The sequence below is a fragment of the Rhinopithecus roxellana genome, chromosome 6, assembly GCF_007565055.1.
Source record: "Rhinopithecus roxellana isolate Shanxi Qingling chromosome 6, ASM756505v1, whole genome shotgun sequence".
NCBI lineage: Eukaryota > Metazoa > Chordata > Mammalia > Primates > Cercopithecidae > Rhinopithecus > Rhinopithecus roxellana.
The window spans coordinates 46651647-46677724 of NC_044554.1; the positions used below are offsets into that span (position 1 = coordinate 46651647).

Below are 26078 nucleotides of genomic sequence, written 5' to 3' on the forward strand. Positions count from 1 at the left end.
TCGCCAAGGCCCACATTTTCCTGAGAGAAGCCACAGAAGGTGTGCAAATGCCCTTCAGTGCAGGACCCGGTGACATGACATCAACTCCAAGACAGAACCTCACTTTGCAGCACAGGAAAAGTATATCTAAAATGAGCATGTATCAGAAATCAACTGCCAACACTGTAATGACAAAATAAATTCCTGTGAAGTTCTACAACCAGGCCGGCACAGTGGCTCAAGCTTGTAATCCCAGCACTTTGGGAGGCGAGGTGGGTGGATCATCTGAGGTCAGGAGTTTGAGACCAGCCCGGCCAACAAGGAGAAACCCCATCTCTACTAAAAATACAAAAATTAACCAGGCTTGGTGGTGTGCGCCTGTAATCCCAGCTACTCGGGAGGCTGAGGCAGGAGAATCGCTTGAACCCAAGGAAGGCAGAGGTTGCAGTGAGCCGAGATCGTACCACTGCACTCCAGCCTGGGTGACAAGAGCAAAACTCCATCTCAAAACAAAAGTTCCACAACCAGCCTGGAATGTGTAGCCCCTTTGTGCAGGAATTTGACTAGTCAATCAGTGACACCTGGTACTGGCAGTTTTGGGAGTGGCAGCCCAGGATGGACAGTACTGGGGAAGGAACCATTTGGCATAAGGCTGCTGGGCTTCAGGATCAATGTTGTTGGCCAGCAGTAAAAATAAGCTATCTACCTATGGCTGTGCAAACACCAACCTCTCCCTGGAGTCCCAGCTACTTGGGAGGCTGAGGCAGAAGGATTGCTCCCACGAGTTCCAGTGCAGCCTGGATAACTTAGCAAGACCCCAAGAAAATAACAACAAAAAACCTCTCCTTGCACATAGGCAAGCGTGTCCACAATTGCTTTTTTTTTTTTTTTTTTTTACACAGTTGCATTTTATTACCTCCACATTTTGAAGCAGTTCGTGACCAGCATAGTGCTTTGGGGGCATTTTTTTTTCCTTCAATAAATGAAAGCATTTCTTTAAGAAAAAGGCACATATTTCTTGAATAGGTAAGAAAAGCTCCCCATCTGTCCCCTCTTTGAGGGAGCAGCCCCTATGGGGACTCACATTGGTACCCCAGAAACATTCAGCAAAGCAACCATTAGCCACCCAGACTCCTCTCCCTGCTTCCCCAGCAGCTAGGATGAAGGTAACATATTTCTCACAGGTCATTTGATCTTGAGGTCCTTCAAGGCTGACTCCAAGCTCTGCAGGGAGGCAGAACGGACAGGCTGGTTCTCAGCTGTCCGGCAGGCACCCCACTCCCAGGGACCTGATCACCCATCTCAGCCCCAGGACAGCAGAGAGCAGAGAACCTGCAGTTTTGGAGTCTGTCAGAACTGGGTTTGAATCCCGGCCCTGAAGACGGGTGCCCAGTGAGCACCAAGGCCCAGATGACAAGGGGCCGCACCCAGCCCTCATCCTCTTGCAGTGCCATCTCTGCAGGAGTGAAGGATGGGGGTCATCTCCAGGGAGTGGGGATGGGGGGAAAGAGTTGACCTGGGGGGCACAGCTGGAAGCCAGGAAGGGCAAGCCTCACCTTAACATCCCAGATACTCATGCCGCCGTCCATGCCAGTGGTGCAGAACTGCGAGCACTTGGCCTTGCCCCCACTGAGCACTGAGATCTGGCTGCAGAGGAAGAGGAGCTTATGAATCCAACCTGTGCTGGCGCTGGGCTCAGGCTCACCCTGTCCAGGCGCTCCCAGACTTCTTGGGGAGCGGGCTTCAGTGAGAAATGCTGAGAGAGGGTGTAGTGGGCTTAGAAAGTCAGCTCTGCTTTTGGGAACGAGCAGTGGTGTGGGAGGTGCAGGCAAATGGGACAGGACACTCAAGTCCAGGGAGGCAGGAAAGACACATGTGTTTGCGGAGTGTACACAGTGCCAGCAGTGCAGCTGGACAGGACAAAAAAGGAGATGAGGGTGGGGGCAGCCAGGGACTAAGCTGACAGCTGGGCAAAGGTGTTCCGTCTGAGGAAGCCATCGGATCTGGCGGCCACAGGAGGTTTTACAGGCCGAAGGGCTTGGCCAGTCTTGCCATACAGCTCCCTCTGGTTCGCCGCGGGGTGGACGCGTGTGGCTGGCAGCTTTTGGGCTTTGGAGAGCCTTTTTCCCCATCCCACCCTAGATCCTTAGAAGGCTGCGGAGAGACCCTCAGCTCCGCCCCCACCTCGCTGCATACTAGCAACAGACCCACCCCAGCTGTGACCCCGCCCAGGACGCCCGCTGGTCACTGCCTGGCCACCCCACAGAACAGTCCCCACCCAGCTATGTCCCGGAAATGCAGAGCGAGGCTAGCTGTTCAGCTCCTATCTGATGCTATTTTTATGCAACCTAAAGAGGTCGACTCCGTCTTTTATGTCGGTCCCACTGTGTCCCTCCCGGGCTCCACTAGCACCTGAGATGCTAGGGTGAGATCGAGACGGGCCCCGCCCACAACTAACGTTAATCCTACAGCGAGTCGAAGCCACTCCCTACCCTGGGCCCCCTACGCCCCCTCTGCCGCACCACGCGGTTATCGTGCAGCGTCGAGGCCCCGCCCACAAACAGGCACCGTCCCCTCGTCGGGGCCCGCCTCTCATCCAACGCCGTTCCCGCGCAGCGAGTAGAGGGCAGGCCTACCCTCCCTCCGGGGCCCCCAGTCCTCACTGTCCCAGCACAACGCCCCAGTAGGAAGAGTCCAGACCCCTTCCTCACCCGACGCTGCTACTGGGCGAGTCGAGGCCCCGCCCCCGCCCTCACCTGACGCTGTTCTTGTGCAGCGAGTCCAGGCCCGCGCCCGCAGTCGTGCCGCCCTCCGAGCTCGCCTTCTTGTCGAGGTTCTGGAAGCGCTCGCGGGCCGTCAAGCCACGCTGCGAGCTCTGCTTGGGAACGTCCAGCCGTCCGCCAAAGCTCAGCATCCCCGCAGCGGCGTCATAGGTGAACAGCACCGGGAAGCAGTCGTGGCCCTGAGCGGGGAGGCGGGGACCATTGGAGCGCTGCCGAAGGGGAGGGCAGGCGGGCATCTGGCGGCCCGGGAGGCAGATGCCAGCTCAGGGACACAGACGGGCCACAGCAAGGGAGGCCCGAATCGCAGGTGTATCAAAACCGGGGGCCATGCTGGGGGCTGCCACCTCCCCCAGCAAGGCCAGCGTTGGGACTCCCTGGGAGCCCAGGCGCCTTCTGTCCTGCCCAGCCAGTTACACCTGCTCTAGGGGAGACCCCTGCAGCTGGTTGCTTTTCTAGGCAAAAAGCAAGCCTGACCTGACCCTGGCATCCCCATTTTGTTTGCAGAGGGGTGAAAAGGGATTGACAGATGTGGGCAGAGGGGAGGGAGACCAGTGCCCTTCCCGGACACCTGGAGGAACTGCACACCCCGAACTCCTGCCCTTTGCATTAGGCCTGGCCTTGCCATTGCACCTGCCAATGGGGCAGAAATGTTAAGACCCAGGGCATGATTCCACAGGTTCCGGCTCCCTCGTGGCATCTGGGACAGCATGCTGGGGACAGCCTCCATCAGAGCCCCTCACAACACCCACACTGGACATAAAATGTGAGCAAGAAGTAAATCTCTTTTTTCTGTTTTTTCTTTTTTTGAGATGGAGTCTCTGTGGCTCAGGCTGGAGTGCAGTGGCACGCTTGGCTCACTGCAACTTCTGCCTCTGGGTTCAAGCAATTCTCCTGCCTCAGCCTCCCGAGTAGCTGGGACCATGGGTGCCCACCACCACACTCGGTTAAATTTTGTATTTTTAGTGGAGATGGAGTTTTGCCATGTTGGCCAGGTTGGTCTTGAACTCCTGACCTCAAGTGATCTGCCCTCCTCGGCCTCCCAATTTGCTGGGATTACAGGCGTGAGCCACCAGGTCTTTTTTTTTTTTTGAGACAGGTTCTCTGTTGCCCAGGCTGAAGTGCAGTGGTACGACCACAGCTCACTTCAGAAGCCTCAACCTCCCAGGCTCAAGTGATCCTCCTGCCTCAGCCTCCCAAGTAACTGGGATTATGAGATTACAGGTGCATCACCACACCCAGCTAATTTCTTAACTTTTTGTAAGGCCGGGCGCGGTGGCTCAAGCCTGTAATCCCAGCACTTTGGGAGGCCGAGACGGGCGGATCACGAGGTCAGGAGATCGAGACCATCCTGGCTAACACGGTGAAACCCGGTCTCTACTAAAAATACAAAAAACTAGCCGGGCGAGGTGGCAGGCGCCTGTAGTCCCAGCTCCTGGGGAGGCTGAGGCAGGAGAATGGCGTAAACCCGGGAGGCGGAGCTTGCAGTGAGCTGAGATCCGGCCACTGCACTCCAGCCCAGGCGACAGAGCAAGACTCCGTCTCAAAAAAAAAAAACTTTTTGTAGAGACAAAGGTCTCACTATGTTGCCTGGGCTGGGTCTCAAACTCCTGGCCTCAAGTGATACTTCCACCTCAACATTCCCAAAGTGCTGGGATTTTAAGCGTGAGCCACCGCACCTGACCAAATCTTTACTCTGTTAAGCAACTGTAGCCAGGGACTTTCAGTTACTGCAGCGTAATCCAACCTGTTCTGTTCTGCCCAACTCTGGTACATGAGAGAATGCAAGGAAGAAAAAAAGGAGGGAGGCAGGCGAAAGGAGGGAAGCTGGGCTGTCTGCTGTGACCACACCCCCTCCCCATTCCTCACCGCTGCCACCAGGCTGTTGTCTGTGATGAAGGTCAGCGCCAGCAGTGGTAGCGTTTCAGAGGCCAGAGTCGCCACGCTGAGGGGAGAGAGCTGTCAGTCACCCTGTCCCGCTCCTCTGCACTCACCTCCTCCCCGGGGATGGCCTCTACTCACGCCATCTTCTTGTCAGCATCAGCCAGGCACACGGTGCTGTCGTGGCTCACCCAGGCCACGCGGTTCCCACTGGCTGAGAAGCAGACGCCATGTACCCAGCCACAGCTACTGCTGGATTCGAACATCAGCTCCCCAAAGGGCATCTTGGAACCCCATGGGGTGGGTGCCGGCCGTTCCTCCACCTCCTTGATGTAGGCTGAAAAGATCCTACCAGGAGAGGCAAAATAGAGGTAAAGTAGCCAGGCATAGTGGTGTGCACCTGTACTCTCAGCTACTCAGGAGGCTGATGCGGGAGGACTGCTTGAACCCAGGAGGTCAAGGCTCCAGTGAGCTGTGATTGCACTACTGTGCTCCAGTTTGGGCAACAGTGTGAGACTGTCTCAAAATAAAAAAAAAAAAATTTTTAAAGGGTTAACAGGGGCCTGGGCATGGTGGCTCAAGCTTGTAATCCCAGCACTTTGGGAGGCTAAGGCAGATGCATCACTTGAGGTCAGGGGTTCGAGACCAGCCTGGTCAACATGGTGAAACCCCATCTCTACATTTAAAAATAAAAAAATTATCCGAGCATGGTGGCGGGCGCCTGTAGTCTCAACTACTCAGGAGGCTGAGGCAGGAGAATCGCTTGAACTCAGGAGGCGGAGGCTGCAGTGAGTCGAGATTGCGCCACTGCACTCCAGCCTGGACGAAAGAGCGAGACTCTGTCTCCAAAAAAAAAAAAAAAAAAAATCCTGGCCGGGCGCGGTGGCTCATGCCTGTAATCCCAGCACTTTGGGAGGCCAAGGTGGACGGATCACGAGGTCAGGAGATCGAGACCATCCTGGCTAACACGGTGAAACCCCGTCTCTACTAAAAAATACAAAAAATTAGCCGGGCAAGGTGGCGGGCGCCTGCAGTCCCAGCTACTCAGGAGGTTGAGGCAGGAGAATGGCGTGAACCCGGGAGGCGGAGCTTGCAGTGAGCCAAGATCGTGCCACTGCACTCCAGCCTGGGCGATAGAGCGAGACTCCATCTCAAAAAATAAATAAATAAATAAATCCCATCTAGCTGGGAGTAGGTAGTCTTGCTTGGGAGGCTGAGAGGTCAGAGGATCACTTGAGCTCAGGATTTGGAGGCTGCAATCAGCTATGATTGCACCACTGCATTCCAGCCTGGGCAACAGGACAAGCCCCTATCTCAAAAAAATAAAAGAGGTGAGCAGAGACATGTCCAGCTGAGACATGAAGGGTTCCCCAGGGACTAGAACCTTCAGCCGACGCCCAGGTGATCCACTGGTAGCATTTCTGGAGCGGGTCTAGAAGGTGGGGTGTAGAACTTTCAGGTGTGGCTCCCCCACCAGCCTCCAATCTCCGTTATGATGTCAGCAGTCAGTTAACATCAGCCCCGCCCTCCCCCATGGCGCCCTGTCTCACCGGCACTTGAAGTCACAGGAGCCAGCAGCCAGCAGCACGTTGTTGGGGTGCCAGTCTAGGCTGAGGACGGTGGAGCGGATGGGCTTCTTGATGTGCTTGCAAACCCACCTGGGCATGGTGGTCAGGCAGACAGGGAGAGAGGGACAGGCAGGTGGGACTCACAGACCTCAGCACCAGGGACTTCAGGCTCCCACTGCTCCCTACAGCCCACCAAAGACCCAGGAGAGAGGCAACTGGGCACTCCCAGCCCACAAGGCTCTCAGGGCCCTGGGGCGGCAGGGATGCGCTAGGTCGCTTCTGGAGTGGGAATTCTGTGCCCTCTATCCTTTAAGCCACACAGTCACCCTCGGGGCAGGCTCAGCAAAGTGATGCCACCATCAGAGGTCACACAGCTACTAACTGGCCATGGTGGGATGCAAATTTGGGTCTCTCAGATGCTCCTGCCTGGCCTCTGTCCTCAGCCATGCAGGGGAGAAGATTAAGAACTAAGACATGGACTGGCCACCATGGCTCACACCTGTAGTCTCAGCACTTTGGGAGGCTGAGGTGGGAAGGTTGCTTGAGGCCAGGAGTTCAAGACCAGCCTGGACAACTTGATGAGACCCTATCTCTACAAAATAAATAAATAAATTATTTGGGCCTGTAGTCTCAGCTACTCAGGAGGCTGAAGTGGTAGGATCACTTGAGCTCAGGAGGCTGAGGCTGCAGTGAGCTATGATCACAACACTGCACTCCAGCCTAAGCGACAGAACAAGACCTTGTCTCAAAAAAATATATATGGCCGGGCGCAGTGGTTCACGCCTGTACTCCCAGCACTTTGGGAGGCCAAGACAGGTGTACCACCTGAGGTTGAGAGTTCAAGACCAGCCTGGCCAACATGGAGAAGCCCCATCTCTACTAAAAAATACAAAATTAGCCGGGTGTGGTGGCGCGTGCCTGTAGTCCCAGCTACTCGGGAGGCCGAGGCAGGAGAATCGCTTGAACCTGGGAGGTGGAGGTTGCGGTAAGCTGAGATTGTGCCACTGCACCCCAGCGTGGACGACAGAGCAAGACTCTGTCTCAAAAAAAAAAAAAAAAAAAGAAAAAAAAAAGATTGGCCGGGCGTGGTGGCTCACACCTGTAATCCCAGCACTTTGGGAGGTCGAGGTGGGTGGATCATGAGGTCAGGAGTTCAAGACCAACTTGGGGCCGGGCGCGGTGGCTCAAGCCTGTAATCCCAGCACTTTGGGAGGCCGAGACGGGTGGATCACGAGGTCAGGAGATCGAGACCATCCTGGCTAACACGGTGAAACCCCATCTCTACTAAAAATACAAAAACTAGCTGGGCGAGGTGGCGGGCGCCTGTAGTCCCAGCTACTCGGGAGGCTGAGGCAGGAGAATGGCGTAAACCCGGGAGGCGGAGCTTGCAGTGAGCTGAGATCTGGCCACTGCACTCCAGTCCGGGCGACAGAGCGAGACTCCGCCTCAAAAAAAAAAAAAAAAAGACCAACTTGGCCAAGATGGTGAAACCCCACCTCTACTAAAAATACAAAAATTAGCCGGGCGTGGTGTCAGGCTCCTGTAATCCCAGCTACTTGGGAGGCTGAGGCAGAGAACTGCTTGAACCCAGGAGGCGGAGGCCACAGTAAGCCAAGATCGTGCCACTGCACTCACTCCAGCCTGGGTGACAGAGTGAGATTCTGTCTCATAAAAAAAAAAAAAAAAAAGGAACAAGATGTGGCTGCGAGCTTGTGAGTGGTGCCTTGAGAAAGTGACTTTGCTGCAGGGCCTTACTTTGCTAATCTGTAAAGTGGGGACAGTGAGCAATGCCAAGTCCACGAAGCTGCAGGGAGGTCAGGACTGATGTGTGTGCAGGGCTTAGTGAGGTGCCCCCATAGGCGTTTCTGGTGTGGTGGATGTCGTTGTCCCAAGCAGTCGGCAGTGAGAACATCCGGGCACTGCAGAGAGGCCCTTGCCTCGTGAATGAGGCCCAGAGAAGAGAGGACGGACTCCCCAGGGGTCATAGGAACAGGGGTCCCGACATCCCATCTGGTGCTTCCCAGGGACACTCTAGTCCTGCCCCCGGGTCCCTACCAGCCCACTCCGGCCCCGTCCAGGTACCCACCAGTCATTCTCCTGCTCGAAATAACAGATGGAGATGACACGGGAGCCGCTGCCCACAGCAAACTTGTTCTCGTTGGGGGCCCAGCGCACGCAGCGGGCGGCCCGGTTGATCCGCAGGATGACCAGCGTGGGCTTCCACGTGCGGCCCTTCAGCGTCCACACGTAGGCGTTGCGGTCTGTGCCGCAGGTCACAATACGGTTACTCTCCGGGGCCCAGTCGATGCCTGTGGGGGGATGGAGGGGACACAGGAGGCTGACGACACTCAGGCAGAGGTGGCTCTATGGTGGCCACACAGGAGAGGCTGAAAGGCCACAATCAAGGTGGAAGCTGTATCTGCGCAATAGGCACTTTTTTTTTTCTCTTTGAAACGAAGTCTCACTCTGTCACCCAGGCTGGAAAGCAATGGCATGATCTCAGCTCACTGCAACCTCTGCCTCCCAGGTTCAAGCAATCCTTATGCCTCAGCCTCCTGAGCAGCTGGGACTACAGGCGTGTACCACCAATCTTTCTTTTTTTTTCTTTGAGATGGCGTCTCGCTCAGCCGCCCAGGCTGGAGTGCAGTGGCACAATCTCAGCTCACTGCAACTACCATCTCCCGGGTTCAAGCGATTCTCACATCTCAGCCTCCCAAGTAGCTGGGATTACAGGCACCTGCCATCATGTCTGGCTAATTTTTGTATTTTAGTAGAGATGGGGTTTCACCATGTTGGCCAGGCTGGTCTTGAACTCCTGACCTCAGGTGATCCACCTGCCTCGGCCTCCCAAAATGCTGGGATTACAGGAGTGAGCCACCGCACCCAGCCTCTTTCTTTCTTTCTTTGTTTTTATTGAAATACAGTTTTGCTCTGTCGCCCAGGATGGAATGCAGTGGTGTGAACTCAGCTCACTTCAACCTCTGCCTCCTGGGTTCAAGCGATTCTCCTGCCTCAGCCTCTGGAGTATCTGGGACTACAGCTGTGTGCCACCACACCAGGCTAACTTTTGTATTTTTCAACATTTTGTCATGTTGGCCAAGATGGTCTCGAACTCCTGACCTCAAGCGATCCACTCGCCTTGGCTTCCCAAAGTGCTAGGATTACAGGCATGAGCTACCACACCTGGCCCAGCAAGCACTTTTTACTGAGATCCAGAGCTTATTTAGAGTGACACCAGGTGGCACTCCTAGAGCTTATGAGGGAGTGTCAGAGCCCTCCATGCTATCAGTAAACATGCTGGAGGACAAAGCCAAGAGGCAGAAAAGATGGGTTCTTGGTCATGTGGAGCTGCTGGATCAAGCCTCTCCTGAAGCCCTCAACCCTCTGAGATTTTTGGTAACATGAGGCAACACAGTCCCCTTAAAATTGAAGCCAGTTTGAATCAGGATTTCACAGTGAGTGGGTACATGCCCCATAATGAGTGGCCATGCCCTGCCTTGCATCCCCCCGCCCACCACCCTTTCAGGACCGTGGTCCCAGCCACCCTGCCATACCTGTCACCTGCCCGTTGTGCTCCTTCAGCTCGTGCACCTTGGTCCATTTGGCACCGCTCTTTTCATAGATGTGCACCTCATGGTTGTTGGGGCAGATGGCGATCTCTGCAGGGGAGATGGAGGGAGACTGAGGGGCCCTTTCCATGACTGCCCTCTGCCAGGACACACTACACAGTGCACCCGGGCAACAGCCTCATCCTTCATGACTCAGGCTCTCCTCCTCTGCCTTGGAGGGGCCCCCCTGAAGTCCTTCAGGCCCTGCCAGGTCACCCTCTCTTCTCCTGGGACTGGCTGTTCTTTACTCGCAGCAATGACCCCTGGGACCTCTCCCCACCCTATCGCTCTGGCCAGCCAGTTGACACCTCAGGGCCCCTGCACCTGCCAGCCCCTCCCCAGCTGGGGCAGAGTTCCCTCCCTCTCCTCCTCTGGGTCTCTGTGTAAATGTCAAAATGTCATCTCCAGCCAGGCGCGGTGGCTCAAGCCTGTAATCCTAGCACTTTGGGAGGCCGAGACGGACGGATCACGAGGTCAGGAGATCGAGACCATCCTGGTTAACACGGTGAAACCCCATCTCTACTAAAAAATACAAAAAAAAAACTAGCCAGGCGAGGTGGCGGGCGCCTGTAGTCCCAGCTACTCAGGAGGCTGAGGCAGGAGAATGGCGTAAACCTGGGAGGCGGAGCTGAGATCCGGCCACTGCACTCTAGCCTGGGCGACAGAGCGAGACTCCGTCTCAAAATAAAATAAAATAAAATAAACAAAATGTCATGTCCTCCGAAAGATTTTTCCTGGCCACTTTTTCTGTCTTTTTTTTTTTTTTTTTTGAGATAGAGTCTTGCTTTGTCACCCAGGCTGGAGTGCAGTGGTGCAATGTCGGCTCACTGCAACCTCTGCCTCCTGGGTTCAAGCGATTCTCATGCCTCAGCCTCCTGAGTAGCTGGGATTACAGGCACATGCCTCCATGCCCGGCTAATTTTTGTATTTTTAGTACAGACAGCGTTTCACCATGTTGGCCAGGCTGGTCTGAAACTCCTGACCACAAGTGATCCACCCCCCTCAGCCTCCCAAAGTGCTGGGATTTACAGGCATGAGCCACTGCACCTGGCCCATTCCCTCCTTTTTTTTTTTTTTTTTTTTTTTGAGACGGAGTCTCGCTCTGTTGCCCGGGCTGGAGTGCAGTGGCTAGTTTTCAGCTCACTGCAAGCTCCGCCTCCCGGGTTTACACCATTCTCCTGCCTCAGCCTCCGAGTAGCTGGGACTACAGGTGCCCGCCACCTCGCCTGGCTAGTTTTTTGTATTTTTTAGTAGAGACGGGGTTTCACCGTGTTAGCCAGGATGGTCTCGATCTCCCGACCTCGTGATCCGCCCGTCTCGGCCTCCCAAAGTGCTGGGATTACAGGCTTGAGCCACCGCGCCCGGCCTCATTCCCTCCTTAAACTTTAACCCGGGAGACCCCTGGTCAGCTGGAAGACCTAGGGGTGAGGCCTGGGGACAGCCGCATGGAGCCCATGGTCCGGGGGCCTGGCTGCTCCAGTGTCCTCATGTGTGCTCTGGCTGGTCCCCATCCCAGGAAGTGGAAGCAGCCACCCACCGGCCCCCAGCAAGCACTCACGGCTGCGATCCTTGTTCCAGGCGTGGCAGCTGATGGGCTCCACCAGGAAGCTGTGGTAGGCCATGGCGGCTTAGCTCCTGTGCCCGAGAGGAAGAGAGAATCCACGTCAGCCCTGACCTTGCCCCTGACTTTAACAAGATACCAGGCCCCAGCTGATCCTCAAGGGCCTCACACCAGGGAGGCCCCTCACTCTAGAGGGGCAGCAGTTTGCAGAGACGAGCAGCAGGGGCCAGCCCTGGCTCCTAACTGGCCTGACATGTTGCTTCCCCTCCTGGGGCTTCAGTTCCCCTCCTTATAAAAGGGCAGCTTTCACGGGATATCTCTGAGGCTCCAGGGACAGGGTGGAGGAGACAGTACTACAGGGGAGATGCTCTCTGGGGTGGGGTGGGATGCTAGGACTCCAAGCCGGACAGGCCCCTCACTTGTCATCTGTGCCTCAGTTTCCTCATAGGATGGACCCCCCCCCCCGCCAACTTCCCTGCCCCATTAAGGATGGAATGAAGATGAAGCCATCCAGGCCAGGCCCAGTGGCTCATGCCTATAATCCCAACACTTTGGGATATCGAGGCAGGTGGATCACTTGCGGCCAGGAGTTCAAGACCAGCCTGGCCAACATGGTGAAACCCTGTCTTTACTAAAAATACAAAAAATTAGCTGGGTGTGGTGGCAGGCACCTGTAGTCCCAGCTGCTCGGGAGGCTGAGGCAGGAGAATGGTGTGAACCCGGGAGGCGGGGCTTGCAGTAAGCTGAGATCGCGCCACTGCACTCCAGCCTGGGTGACAGTGCAAGACTCCTTCTCAAAAAAAAAAAAAAAAAAATTAGCCAGGCCTGGTGGCGCCTGCCTGTAATCCACACTACTCAGGAGGCTCGGTGACAGAGTAAGACTCATCTCAGAAAAAAAAAAAAAGAAAGAAATGAAGTAATCTCATAAACCACCTAAAAAGGTGTCCAGCAAATGCAGGTTGGCCCTGCCGTGCCCAGAGCCCTGGTCTTCCTCCACACTGCTCGGACAGGGAGGGTAGGTGGCTGATATACAGGGGCTCATGCGTGAGGCAAAGGCAGGTATTTAACAGATATATCCCACTCTCCATCCAGACACCCACTGGCTGCACCCAGGGCTGGGGGGAGGCACAGGGCTAGGCCAGGCCTGGGTGATGGCTCTTGGGGAGGCCCCAGGGTGACCCAGCCTTGAGGAACTGAAGGAGGGAGATTTTTTTTTTTTTTTTCTTGAGACAGGGTCTCTCTCTCTCGCCCAGGCTGGATGGAGTGCAGTGGTGTGATCATGGCTCACTGTAGCCATGAACTCCTGGGATACAAGCGTGTGCCACTGTGCCCAACTAATTCTTTTTTTTTTTTTTTTTGAGACGGAGTCTCGCTCAGTCGCCCAGGATCTCAGCTCACTGCAAGCTCCGCCTCCCAGGTTTATGCCATTCTGCTGCCTCAACCTCCCGAGTAGCTGGGACTACAGGCGCCTGCCACCTCGCCTGGCTAGTTTTTTGTATTTTTTAGTAGAGACAGGGTTTCATCGTGTTAGCCAGGATGGTCTCGATCTCCCGACCTCGTGATCCGCCCGTCTCGGTCTCCCAAAGTGCTGGGATTACAGGCATGAGCCACCATGCCCAGCCGCCCAACTAATTTTTAATTTGTTTGTAGACGGGGGTCTCACAATGTTGTCCAGGCCGGTCTCAAGCTCCCAGGCTCAAGAGATCTTCCCTCCTCACCTGCCAAGTATTTAGGATTACAGGTGTGAGCCACTACACTCGGCCAGAACGAGGGAGACTTTGCAGCCCCCTAGACTAGCCCCAGCGCACTGAAGGGGAACCCTGGCAGAGGGCAGCGACTCATCCTCCCACCAGCACAGCTCAGCCCCCACCAGCCTGTCCCCAGCCTCCTCCACCCGCCGCTGAGTGTCAAAGGAGCCCACCAGGCCTGAGGTAGGGTGAGATCACGGTCTCAGCCCAGTTCCTCAAGCCCATCTCTCCCGGCCTCCATGACTCAGTTTCCCAGCATCACAGGGACCTGGGAGTGGAGGAGCCCAGTGGCACTGCTTGCCCAGCCATGTGCCCCTGGACATGTCACCTGCCTTCTTTGAACCTGTTTCCTCATCTGTAAAATTGGAGCAGGAATCCTGCCTCTCAGCAGAGGTGCTGAGAGCTGGAAGCAGATGATACACAGCACCTGGCCTCCGTGACGAGGTGCCACGAAGTGGCTACTCTTAGCCTGTGATGGACGTGATATACCAGCCCTGATGCGCCTTTGAGGAGCGGGCCTCCCCAGCCGACCAGAGGCCGATTCTGGGGCACAGAGGCACGCACCTGCCTCGGGCTTCCATGCTGGCTGTACCCTCAGCCCGTGACACTCTTCCCCCAGATACCGGCACACACAGCTCTCGCTCTGGTGCTGCCACTCAAGTCTGTGCTCAAATGTCAACTTTTGGGGAGGCCTTCCCTGATCCCCTCCGTTGGAAACTGCAGCACCTCCCACGGTCCAGCACTTCCTAATTCCCTATTTCCGATTAAATTTGCTCAGCAGTCACCATCAGACACGGACTCATTCATCTGGCCTGCTGCCTTCCTCCCCTGCTGGAATAGAACCAGCTTGGCAGAGACACATTTTTGTTTTATCTTGTTCTCATTTCTATTTCCACTGCTTAAATGTTTAGCACATAGTAGGTGCTCAAGAAATATCTGCTGAACAAATTTTTCATTGCCATTAGTGACCAACAGAGTATGTTCTCAGAAACTTGTGTGTGTGCGTATACATATTTGAGACAGGGTCTTGCTCTGTTGCCCAGGCTGGGGTGCAGTGGTGTGATCACGGCTCACTGCAGCCTTGACCTCCCAGGCTCAAGTGATCCTCCTGCCTCTGCCTCCCAAGTAGCTGGGACTACAGGCTCACGCCACCCTACCCAGCCCTCAAAAAAATGATAATTAAATAGGTTAGGAATAAGGCCAGGCATAGTGGCTGATGCCTGTAATCCTAGCACTTTGGGAGGCCGAGGCAGGCGGATCACTTAAGGTCAGGAGTTCAAGACCAGCCTGGCCAACATGGTGAAACCCCGTCTCTACTAAAAACATAAAAATTAGGCATGAGGGTGTGGGCCTGTAATCTTAGCTACTCAGGAGGCTGAGGCAGGATAACCTGTTGAACCTGAGAGGCGGAGATTGCAGTGAGCCGAGATCACATCATTATACTCCAGCCTGGGCAACAGAGTGAGACTCTGTCTCAAAAAAAAAAGAAAAAAGAAAAAAAGTTAGGATGAATGTGTGTCAAAAAATAACTTAAAAAATAATAAATAAATAAATAATGTTATTAAATTGGGCCGGGTGCAGTGGCTCATGCCTGTAACCCCAGTACTTTAGGAGGCCTAGGCAGGAGGATTGCTTGAGGCCAGAAGTTCGAGAACAGCATGGGCAATACAGTGAGATCCTATCTCTACAAAAAATTAAAATAAAAAAACGTGCACGGTGTGGTGGTGCATGTCTGTATTCTCAGCTACTCAGGAGGCTGAGGCAGGATGAGTGCTTAGCCCAAGAGGTTGAGGCTGCGGTGAGCTATGATTGTGCCATGGTGTGACAGAGCCAGACCTTATCTCTCAGATAAAATGTATTAACTAGTACTATCCAACATTCCTGGATACTCCCTCCTTGCCAGCTCTAGAAAAAAAAGTATCCTTTTTTTTTTTTTTGGAGATAAAGTCTCTGTCACCCAGGCTGGAGTGCAGTGGCGCAGTTTCAGCTCACTCCAACCTCCGCCTCCCAGGTTCAAGCGATTCTCCTGCCTCAGCCTCCTGAGTAGCTGGGATTACAGGCACACACCCCCATGCCTAATTTTTATATTTTTAGTAGAGACGGGGTTTCACCATGTTGGCCAGGCTGGTCTCGAACTCCTGACCTCAAGTGATCCACCCGCCTCGGCCTCCCAAAGTGCTGGGATTACAGGTGTGAGCCACCTCGTCTGGCCAGGTGCTCTGTATACTTTCTTGCCAACACTCCCACCAGCCCTGGACCTTCGGGGAGGCCTGGCTGCACTTGGGGAAGGATGCCAGGCTCCAGGTCAGCTCCAGATGACAGATGTGGGGGCTGAGGCCACCTGCCCAGAGTCACCAGTGACAGCCATTAGATAACGTGGCTGCCTCCCTCACCAGACTGGCAGTTCTGTGTTGGCTCCCAGGCCCTGGGCTGGGAGTCAACCAGGACTGGGAACCCTGAATGCCCCAGGAGGCTGGTGGCGGCCCCGTCACTGCCCTGCCTTGGGGCCGGTCCATCCTGCACTGCATCTGGGCCCAGGCACAAGGGAAGGGCAGAACGACCTTTGCCTGGGGCTGCAGTTTAGCCCCTCAGGGCTCAGTGACCAGCCTGTCCGAGGTCGCACCACAAAGCTCCCTGCGCTCACTGCCTGGAAGGTCCTGTCCACCTCCTGCTCACTCCAGATCCAAACCACTTGCTTTCACTTGCAGCCGGATGTCCTGGAAGATTCCTGGGGCATGGACCTCATGTTTCCCCCATGCTTAGAACAGGACCCCAGCGGGTCCCCAGTCAGCCTTTGCTAAGCAAGTAGACACACGCAGCGCAGGCTCAGGCCACACACACAAACACACGTGTGTTCAGCCTCACACACACCAGCACACTTTGCGTGCATGTTCAGCCTTGCACACACACATGCACACTGCACCCCCACACACTTTAAGCACGTTTAGCCTTGCACATGTGACCATACTGCCCACATGCACATGCGTGTTCAGCCTCACACACAAGCACACTGCAGCCCTGAACACATGTATGTTCAGCCTTGCACACATGCAAGCGCACTGTGTCCACAAGCACACTTTGCATGCGTGGGCAGCCTTACCCAGAACAAGCACCAGGCACCCACTGGGGCTGCCTCTGCAGCCTCTCTCTCCTTATAAGGCCTCTTTGTGTAAGGTGAGGGCCCCGGAAGCACCACCTCGGCGCCCTCAGCCATGTCAGCAGGCCTGATGGGGGTTTCCCTGAGCGCTTCCTGTGTTCCTGGGCTGGGGCATCACCGCCCACATCCGATGCCAACACTGTGCAGACAGAAGCTCAAGGCCTGTGACTGATTCACAGTACTCATCTACACCCCTACAACCCCCATGGTCCAAGGCCACCAGCAGGGCAGGGGCAGGGTTAAGGCCAGAAGCCCACTTTCAAACTCCAGTCAGGCTCTGGTTGGCCCCAGGACTCCAGTTGAGGCCAACTTTTCCCTCCCTTTCAGCCCCAGGAGGCCCAGATGGAAGGAACCTCCAGGGATGAGGGTGGGAGAGCCCAGACTCAGAACCCTGAGTTGATGCACAGACTCTGATGTCCCAGCATCAGCGGTCACACACTTGCTGTGTGCCCAGCCACATCTCTGCCCTGGCTGTGAAGACAGAGTGGCTGACTCGGCTGAAGACAGCAGCTCCCCGTGTGCCAGTGGGCAAGGGCAACCGAGAGGACTTGAAGAGCCCTGACCACTGTTTCTAGGACCCAGGCATACTCAAGGGGCAGGAGAGGGGCTGGAAAAGATGGCCACAGTGGTACACTAGTGACTGGCAGAGGAGGGAGGTTCAGACTACACCTATCAGCCAATCACACTTAAGCATGAATTAGCAGAAATACTTCCTAGTCTGTTGAACCAACCCCTTAAATGGGGCAAGGGGGAAGGGTTAAGGGGCGAAAGAGAGGAAGACTCATTTCCCTTTTCCGTAACTTCTGCAAAGCAGCTGAAACCCAAAGCACCTTGGCGATAACTCCCCAGCCCCCATATCTTACCAATGAGGAAGTGGGAGTGCAAAAAGGGAGTGGCTTCTCTCAGCCGATGCTACCATAGGGCTCCAGTCTCCTGCCTCAGGGATTCTAGCCGGGGACACTCTGACTTGATCATCCCCAGGAAAACCTCTCACCTACTAAATCTGCGTGAGCCAGGGTGTTCCCACCCCCCACCTGCCAATTACCCTGCTAGGGATGTCTCAGGAGAAAAATACAAGGGCTGCTTCGCCCATGAGTGTTGACAGCATGAGGTCTCAGTGACGGCTCCTGGGGGAGGGATCCAGGACACCCATCCACTGCCACTGTGGCCCTGTGAGCCAGCACTGTGGGCCTGTTTGATGTTGAGGAACAAGAGAGAGGAGGGGATAGCTGGGCACAGTGGCTGACGCCTGTAATCCCAGCACTTTCGGAGGCAGAGGCAGAAGCGGGTGGATCACTTGAGGTCAGGAGTTCGAGACCATCCTGGCCAACGTGGTGAAACCCTGTCTCTACTAAAAAAAAAGGAAAAAAAAAAATTAGCTGGGCATGATGGTGCCAGGCAAAGAAAGCCTCAGGCTGCCCAGTGGCGGCGGCAGGGCGGGGGGTGGAGGGGGGCACTCTGAAGTCCTGGGCCTTGATACTGTCTTCCTTACTGTGCTGGGTTTACATTCTCACTCTCTTCATACTGGCTGGGTGCCCTCAGCCAATACTTCCCTCCCATCTTTATCCAGATGAGGCTGGGGCTGGATCAGGCACAAGCTGCAGGAGCTTTCTTGCCTGGCTTCCCTAGGTTTCCCTGAATTCAGAGGTTTGGCTGTATCTGAGGCTAAACCAAGCAGGAGCTGCCTGGAGGAAAGATCTCAGCATTACAGGCGCTCGGGGAAGTCCCCACCCAGCTCAGACGGTTCTTGGATAGAGCAGCCAGCAGGCTAATTTGCACCATGCTAAGCGGTTACTCAACTTCCTATGCTGGGCTGGAGCTCTTGCTACCCCTATCCTTCCCTCCCCAGCTCTACTCTTTCAGTCTTACCAACCATGCAAAGGCAAGTCAAGAAACACACATGAAAACAATCGTAAGGCGCCATTAAAGCACCGGTTGGTCATCCAAACCAAACAAAAACCAAAACCACATAAAATCCAATGCTGGCAGAGCTGTGGAGAAACTGTCATTTATTGCTAATTGGTTTAATTCTTCTGAAGGGCACGCAATTCAACAAGTGGGTAGGAACAAATATTAACAGAACAGAATAACACTAACAGGAACTTGAAAATTAGCATTCTTGCCGGGTGCAGTGGTTCACGCCTGTAACCCCAACACTTTGGGAGGCTGAGGCAGGCGGATCACGAGGTCAGGAGTTTGAGACCAGCCTGATCAACATGGTGAAACCCTGTCCCTACCAAAAATACAAAAATTAGCCAGGCGTGGTGGCGGGCTCCTATAATCCCAGCTACTCAGGAGGCTGAGGCAGGAGAGTCACTTGAACCTGGGAGGCGGAGGTTGCAGTGAGCCGAGATCATGCCATTTCACTCCAGCCTGGGTGACAGAGCGAGACTCTGTCTCAAAAAAAAAAAAAAAAAAGAAAGAAAAAAAAGAAAAAAAAGAAAAAAAAATCAGCATTCTTTATCCTAAGAAAACAGCAACACCTTTTTCTTTCTTTTTTTATTTTGGAGATGGAGTCTCTGTCGCCCAGGCTGGAGTGCAGTGGCACAATCTTGGCTCACTGCAACCTCCACCTCCTGGGTTCAAGCAATTCTCCTGTCTCAGCCTTCCAAGTAGGTGGAACTACAGGAGCCCACCACCACACCTGGCAATTTTTTTTTTTTTTTTTTTTAGTACAGATGGGGTTTCACGATGTTGGATAGGGTGTTCTCGAACTCCTGACCTTGTGATCCACCTGCCTTGGCTTCCCAAAGTGCTGGGATTACAGGTGTGAGCCACCACGCCTGGCCCCATTTTTCTTTTTCAAAAGCAAACATAGGTTGGGTGCCATGGCTCACACCTGTAATCCCAGCATTTTAGGAGGCCAAGGCCGGTGGATCCCTTGAATCCAGGAGTTCTGAGACCAGCCTGGGCAACATGGCAAAACCCTGTGTCTATAAAAACTACCAAAAAAAAAAAAAAAAAAAAAAAAAAACATTAGCGGGGCGTGGTACTGCACGCCTATAGTCCTGGCTATCTGAGGGGCTGAGGCTGGAGGATTGCTTGAGCCGGGAAGGCGGAGGTTGCAATGAGCCGAGATCTTGTCACTGCACTCCAGCCTGGGTGACAGAGTGAAACCTCATCTCAAAAAATAAAGCAAACATGTTTATAATAGCCCTCTTTATGATGGTGACAGTGTGGAAAAACCGAGGTGACAATATGGAAAGAGTAAATTGTGACATTCACATGTTGAGATGCTATGTAATTATTAATATTAGAAAAGACCTATCAACGGACGGACATGGTGGTTCACGCCTGTAATCCCAGCACTTTGGGAGGTGGAGGCAGGTGGATCACCTGAGGTCAGGAGTTCGAGACCAGCCTGCCCAACATGATAAAACCCTGTCTCTACTAAAAATACAAAAATTATCTGGGCATGGTGGCAGGCACCTGTAATCCCAGCTGCTTGGGAGGCCGAGGTAAGAGAATCACTCGAACTCGAGAGGCAGAGGTTGCAGTAAGTTGAGATTGTGCCACCGCACTCCAGCCTGGGCAACAGAGTGGGCAACTCCGCCGTCTCAAAAAAAAAAATAAGAAAACACCTATAAGGCAGGCGTGGAGGTCCATGCCTGTAACCCCAGCACTTTGGGAGGCCAAGGCAGGAGGATCACTTAAGGCCAGGAGTTTGAGGCCAGCCTGGACAACACAGCAAAACCCTATCTCTACTAAATATTTAAAAATTAGCTGGGCATGGAGGCACATGCCTGTAATCCCAGCTACTCAGGAGGATCCCTTGAGCCCAGGAGTTTGAGACTAAAGTGAGTTATGATCAAGCCATGGCACTGCAGCCTGGGCAACACAGTGAGACCCGGACTCCAAAAAAAGAAAAAAGACCTACCAAAGGATTACGTACAGACACATGTAAGAAACGAAATTTACTGGCGTCTGGCAAGGCAATTTTACCCAGAACTTTCACCATTCTCTCTTTTACCCCCTGAAGCAAGCCTGGACATTTTTTGTTTGCTTTTTTTTTTTTTTGGAGACAGAGTCTTACTCTGTCCCCAGGCTGGAGTGCAATGCCGTGATCTCAGCTCACCGCAACCTCCACCTCCCGGGTTCTAGCGATTCTCCTGCCTCAGCCTCCTGAGTAGCTGGGATTACAGACGCCCACCACCATGCCCGGCTAATTTTGTGTTTTTAGTAGAGACGGGGTTTCACCATGTTGGTCGGGCCGGTCTCGAACTCCTGACCTCAGGTAATCCACCTGCCTCGGCCTCTCAAAGTGCTAGAATTACAACCATGAGCCACCCACGCCCAGCCTGTTTGCTTTTTACCTTCAGTTTATACAGGAGGAAACCCAGCCTCAGACAAAAGCAATGATTTGCTCCAAGTCACTCGGCTCCTACTAAAGGATGCAGCTTGGGACTCTGACCCCAAATCTTAGAGGCCAGGAAGTTAGTTTCACCCGGCGGCACACTATGATCAAGGTGAGCAACAAGCACACATTTATACTGTCAGCGCCTGATGTGCTGCCAAGTGTCCTGCAGTATTGCATTGCAGCCTCACAATCCTTAAGGTTCCCATTTTCCAGATAAGGAAAGTTGAGGCTGGCAGGGGTTGGGTAGCTTACCAGTCACTGGCCAGTGAAGGAAGAAGCTGGCACTCCTACTTAGATCCCTAAGATTTTATTTATTTATTTATTTAGAGATGGAGTCTCCCTCTGTTGTCCAGGCTGGAGTGCAGTGATATAATCTTGGCTCACTGCCAAGGCAAGTTAAGCGATTCTCCTGCCTCATCCTCCCGAGTAGCTGGGATTACAGGCATGCGCCACCATACTTGGCTAACTTGTTTTTTTTGAGTCGGAGTCTTGCTGTGTTGCCCAGGCTGGAGTGCAATGGCCTCATCTCAGCTCACTGCAACCTCTGTCTCCTGGGTTCAAGCTATTCTCCTGCTTCAGCTTCCTGAGTAGCTGGGATTACAGGTGAGCGCCACCATGCCCGGGTAATTTTTGTATTTTTAGTAAAGACGGGGTTTCACCATGTTGGTCAGGCTGGTCTCGAACTCCTGACCTCAAGTGATCCGTCCACCTTGGCTCCCAAAGTGTTGGGATTACAGGCATGAGCCACAGCGCCCGACTACATTTTATTTATTTATTTTAATAGAGAAGGGGTCCCACAATGCTGTCCATGCTGGCCTCCAACTCCTGGCCTCAAGGGATCCTCCCGCTTGGGCCTCTCAAAATGCTGGGATTCTATGTGTGAGCCACCGCGCCCGGCCGGGATGGGTGGTGGTAGCCTCCGGGCTGCACTGGCAAGAGGAGGCAGGGGGAGGTCTGACTTCCCAGGCTTGCCCTCCTGATCTCTTCACTGCCCGCGGGTGCAGCCCGGCCGGGCCCCGCCCCGCCCTGGGCGGCCTGGCTGCTCTCCCTGCGCCTCCGGAAAGGGAGGGGCTGCTCAGATCTGCCCTGGCCGCGGAGCCCCGCAGCTGAGGGGTGCGTTCCGGGACTCCACCTGCCAGGCCCGCCCCGTACGGGACCCCTCGGACCTGGCCCAGGGGAGGCGGTTGGGAACAGCGGGAGCGGCCAGGAGGGCAGGGGCGGGGCGGCCGGGGACGCCAACTCATTTCCCGGCGGCTGCAACCCGGAAGGCTCCGGGATGGAGGGGAAGTGACTGGGCGTGGGGCCCCGCCGGCCCAAAGTAACGGGGCTACACCGACCGACCGCGGGGCAAGGCCGGGGATGCGGGCCCGGGAGCAGGGGCGGAAGGCACGAGGCGGACGCTCGGGACCGGGGGCTGGGGACGCCCCGAGGGCGCCCGGTGCGCGGGGAGCCCGCGTTTCCACGGCCTGGCCCTGCAGCCACCCCCGCGCCCCCTCCAATCCCAGGGTTCCCTCTCCTTTCCGCGAGCCCCCCGTCCCCGCGCCCCCTCCTCTCCGTGCGCCCCCACTCATCCCCGTGCCCCTATTGGGCGGCGCCCCACATCCATGTGTCCTCCTCACTTCCAGGCGCCCCGCGGCCCCCTCCTTGCACCCCCTCTCAACCCTCCCGTCCCGCTCACTCCTAGGCGGCGCCCCACATCCACGCGTCCCCCCACCTCCGGATGGCTCCCCCGACCCCCACCTCCGGGCGCCCCCGCGGCCCTCACCTCCCGCGCCCCGGCCGCGGACTCTGGGCAGTCGACGCGCCGAACCAGCTCTGGGCTCCGCGCCGGAGCCGCAGCCACTTCCTCGTGGGCGGGGGGCGGGGCCTCCCGACCTCAGCCCCGTAGGGCCCGGGGGCGGGGACCTGGGGCAGCGGTCGCGAGATCCAGGTCCCGCCCTCCCTTCGGGGTGGGGGTGCTGCCGGGACCCGCGCAGACGTCGGAGCCCAAAGCTCTGTCCGTAGAAGCCGTCCGCAACCACCCGTCAACTCTTTACCAATGGGGAAACTGAGGCTGGGAGCCAGGCGCGCAGCCTAAGCTGCCGCTGGGCTGGACCTCCGAGCCTGGGCCGGGCGCACGGCCACCGGGGGCTGTTGGGCGCAGGGTCGGGGAGTCGCGTCCTCTGAGCCCGGACTGCGGGTACTGCGGCCTCTGCGCTCCCACGCAGGTGAGCGGCTGGCGAGCCCTGCAGCCCAGTCCCCAGCCGGCGAGGAGCCCCCTTCACGCTGATACCCGCGGGGCGCCAACTGTGCAGGCCCTGGGCGGGGCGCAGGCGGTCGGGCGTGGCCAGGGCAGCCCGGCCCCGCCCCCTCGGCCCTCGGTGTCCTCGCCACACAACCGGGGTGCTGTCCCCGGGCAGGGTGACACTGGCTGCCCCTGCTGACGCTGGTCGGCCAGCTAACTTCTTTCCTTTCTGTTTCACGTCAATCGGCTTCACTTCTTAAAGTTACCGGGTTGGCCTTGCAGCCGCCTAATTGCGGATCTTGAGCGAGGTGGTCCCTGGAGTCTCCCCATCCTGACCCTCTGCCTCTTCAGTGAATACGTGCCTAGGCGGCCAGACAGATGGAAGAGACACCGATGAAAACCTTCCCTCGGCTGGTCGCAGTGGCTCACGCCTGTAATCCCAGCACTTTGGGAGGCCGAGGCGGGAGGATTACGAGCTCAGGAGATCGAGACCATCCTGGCTAACACCGTGAAACCCCGTCTCTACTAAAAAATACAAAAATTAGCCAGATTTGGTGGCGCATGCCTGTAATCCCAGCTACTCGGGAGGCTGAGGCAGAAGAATCTCTTGAACCTAGGAGGCGGAGGTTGCAGTGAGCCGAGATGGCACCAACACACTCCAGCCTGGGCGACAAAGTGAGACTCTGTTTCAAAAAAAAAAATAGCTACAAGGAGCCCCATCGCGTGATGGAGCGCTGCTGTAATCCCAGCTACTGGGGAGGCTGAGGCACGAGAATTGCTTGAACCCCTGGGGCAGAGGCTGCAGTGAGCCAAGATGGTACCGCTGCACACCAGCCTGGCAACAGAGGGAGACTTCCTCTCAAACAACAACAACAACAAAAACCTTTCCTCCTCTTGCCTCCTTCAGACCCCTCTCCCTAGTATTTGTGCAGGGTCTTCCTGGATTTCTGGAGGTCCAAGCCAGACTCCCACCCCGTCAGGCTTAGAGGCTTTGACACTCGCTGTTCCTTCTGCTTGGAACACTTTTCCCACCCCGTCCTCACCTGCGGACATTGGTTTGTCCTGCAGGATGTGGCTGGGGGGGTCTCCGGTCGCTTTGTCCCGACACCCCCCTCATTGGAGGTGCCCTTAGCCACTGCTCTCTTTTCCACTGAATTCCACCCCCTAGGGTGGTTGGGAGGATTAAAAGTGTGCTAAGCGGGTCATCCAGTGTGCGTGCACACAGGAAGTGCTCCAACTTTTGTGAGCCCCCCCAATCTTGCTGCTCCTGCAGATTTGCTCAGACAGATGTCGGCAACCTCAGCAAATACAGGCAGTGGCTTTAGTTCAAGCAGATAAAAAGCTTCAAGGGGTCTGTACCGCCAGCCCTCTTCCCACAGGGACAAGTGTAGGGTAACTGAGGTGACCCTGTTGCTGCTTCTCTGGCTTCCATCCTACCACCGCTTTGTAGATGCCCAGGGAATGACCCCAAGTGGCCCTGAGTGGTCTAAATCAGCTCACGGTGTTCCCTGTCCTGCACTTGTGACCTAAGATGGCCCAATCAAAGCAAAGCCCAGGACTTCAGCTGATGTTCCAGCACCGAAGCCCCTTCTGGACGAGCTGCAGGAATCCGGATTTCTAAGTGGAACGCGGAAGTGGAACAGCAACAAGGGAAGCTGCAGGGAGAGTGCAGAGCGGAGAGAAGGTCAGAGAAGTAACCGGAGCTCTGGTCACCTGTGGCTGGCCTGAGCCCAACCTGCCTCCAAAGATTCAACTATGTAAGCCAAGTTATCTGCTTAATTAATTAATATGTTTTAGAGACAGGGTCTTGCTCCGCTACCCAGGCTGGAGTGTAGTGAGGTAATCACAGCTCACTGCAGCCTCCAACTCCTGGGCTCAAGCGATCCTCCCACCTTAGCCTCTCGAGTGCTTGGGACTACAGGTGTGCACCACCATGCCTGGCTAAGTTTTAAAATTTTTATAGGCTGGGCGCAGTGGCTCACGCCTGTAATCCCAACACTTTGGGAAGCCAAGGCAGGCGGATCATTTGAGGTCAGGAGTTCGAGACTCAGCCTTACCAACATGGTGAAACTCCATCTCTACTAAAATACAAAAATTAGCCAGGCATGGTGGCACGTGCCTGTAATTTCAGCTACTCCAGAGGCTGAGGCAGGAGAATCACTTGAACCCAGGAGGCGGAGATTGCAGTGAGTCAAGATCACACCACTGCACTCCAGGCTGGGTGACAGAGCGAGACTCCCTCTTAAAAAAAAAAAAAAAAAAAAAAAAAAAAAAAAAAAAAAAAAAAAAGGCCGGGCGCGGTGGCTCAAGCCTGTAATCCCAGCACTTTGGGAGGCCGAGACGGGCGGATCACGAGGTCAGGAGGTCGAGACCATCCTGGCTAACCCGGTGAAACCCCGTCTCTACTAAAAAATACAAAAAATTAGCCGGGCGAGATGGCGGGCGCCTGTAGTCCCAGCCATTCGGGAGGCTGAGGCAGGAGAATGGCATAAACCCGGGAGGCGGAGCTTGCAGTGAGCCGAGATCGCGCCACTGCACTCCAGCCTGGGCGACAGAGCCAGACTCTGTCTCAAAAAAAAAAAAAAAAAAAAAAAAAAAAAAAAAAAAAAAAAAAAAAAAAAATTTATACGGATAGCGTTTTTGCTGTGTTGCCCAGGTTGGTATCAAACTCCTGGCCTCAAGTGATTCTCCCACCTCAGCCTCTCTCATAGCTGGGAGGGACCACAGGCATGCGCCACTACACCCAGCTAATTTTAAAAATTTTTGTATGGAGAGGGCTCTCCCTGTGTGGCCCAGGCTGGTCTGGAACTCCTTGCCTCAAGCAATCCTCCTGCCTCAGCCTCCCAAAGTGCTAGGGTTACAGGCATGAGCCACGGTGTGCAGCCTCCACTATATTTTTAGGCTGCTTTGAGTTTTTCTGCTGCGAATCATCGAAGCATCCTAACAAATATGCATACCTCAAGACTCCTTTTTCCTAACTGTGAATATGTAACTAAGGTCACCTGAGTTGATGTAAAGGCTCTAAAAGCCCGTGAGAGCCACAACCATGGCTTACTGTTCCCTCTGCTCTCCCCTGGGCCCATGACAGAGCCCGGTGCATGAGTCACTCAACACACATCTTAACAGATGTGTTAATGAATGATCAAGTGGTGTTAGAAAACTGAGTCCAGGCCGGGCATGGTGGCTCACGCCTGTAATCCCCAGCACTATGGGAG

General features: G+C 55.1%; 1 protein-coding gene across 2 annotated transcripts; it reads right to left on the reverse strand.

Annotated features, from left to right (window-relative positions):
* Window positions 1-837: 837 nt before the first annotated feature.
* Window positions 838-22924, reverse strand: ARPC1B (actin related protein 2/3 complex subunit 1B). Of its 2 annotated transcripts, none has more exons than XM_030932610.1 (10): window positions 22405-22924; window positions 11375-11451; window positions 9763-9867; window positions 8295-8517; window positions 6191-6298; window positions 4782-4988; window positions 4629-4704; window positions 2736-2941; window positions 1536-1622; window positions 838-1203 (listed from the first exon to the last, which is right to left on the reverse strand). In XM_030932610.1, the coding sequence occupies exons 2-9, from the start codon at window positions 11436-11438 to the stop codon at window positions 1553-1555; spliced, it is 1059 nt and encodes a 352-aa protein (XP_030788470.1). In that variant the 5' UTR covers window positions 11439-11451; window positions 22405-22924; the 3' UTR covers window positions 838-1203; window positions 1536-1552. The 2 variants fall into 2 exon arrangements, with proteins under 2 accessions (XP_030788470.1, XP_010374065.1); XM_010375763.2 differs by having other exon boundaries at window positions 845-1203; window positions 1536-1626.
* Between the last annotated feature and the right edge of the window lie 3154 nt (window positions 22925-26078).

Excerpts from the sequence above, each read along its gene's own strand:
- ARPC1B (XM_010375763.2), bottom strand. The coding sequence starts at position 11,438 with ATGGCCTACCACAGCTTCCTGGTGGAGCCCATCAGCTGCCACGCCTGG. Across the intron at positions 4,989-6,190 it reads TCCTGTGACTTCAAGTGCCG|GATCTTTTCAGCCTACATCA; the intron begins GTGAGACAGGGC and ends CTCTCCTGGTAG. Across the intron at positions 1,204-1,535 it reads TGAGTATCTGGGATGTTAAG|AGCTTGGAGTCAGCCTTGAA; the intron begins GTGAGGCTTGCC and ends GCCTCCCTGCAG.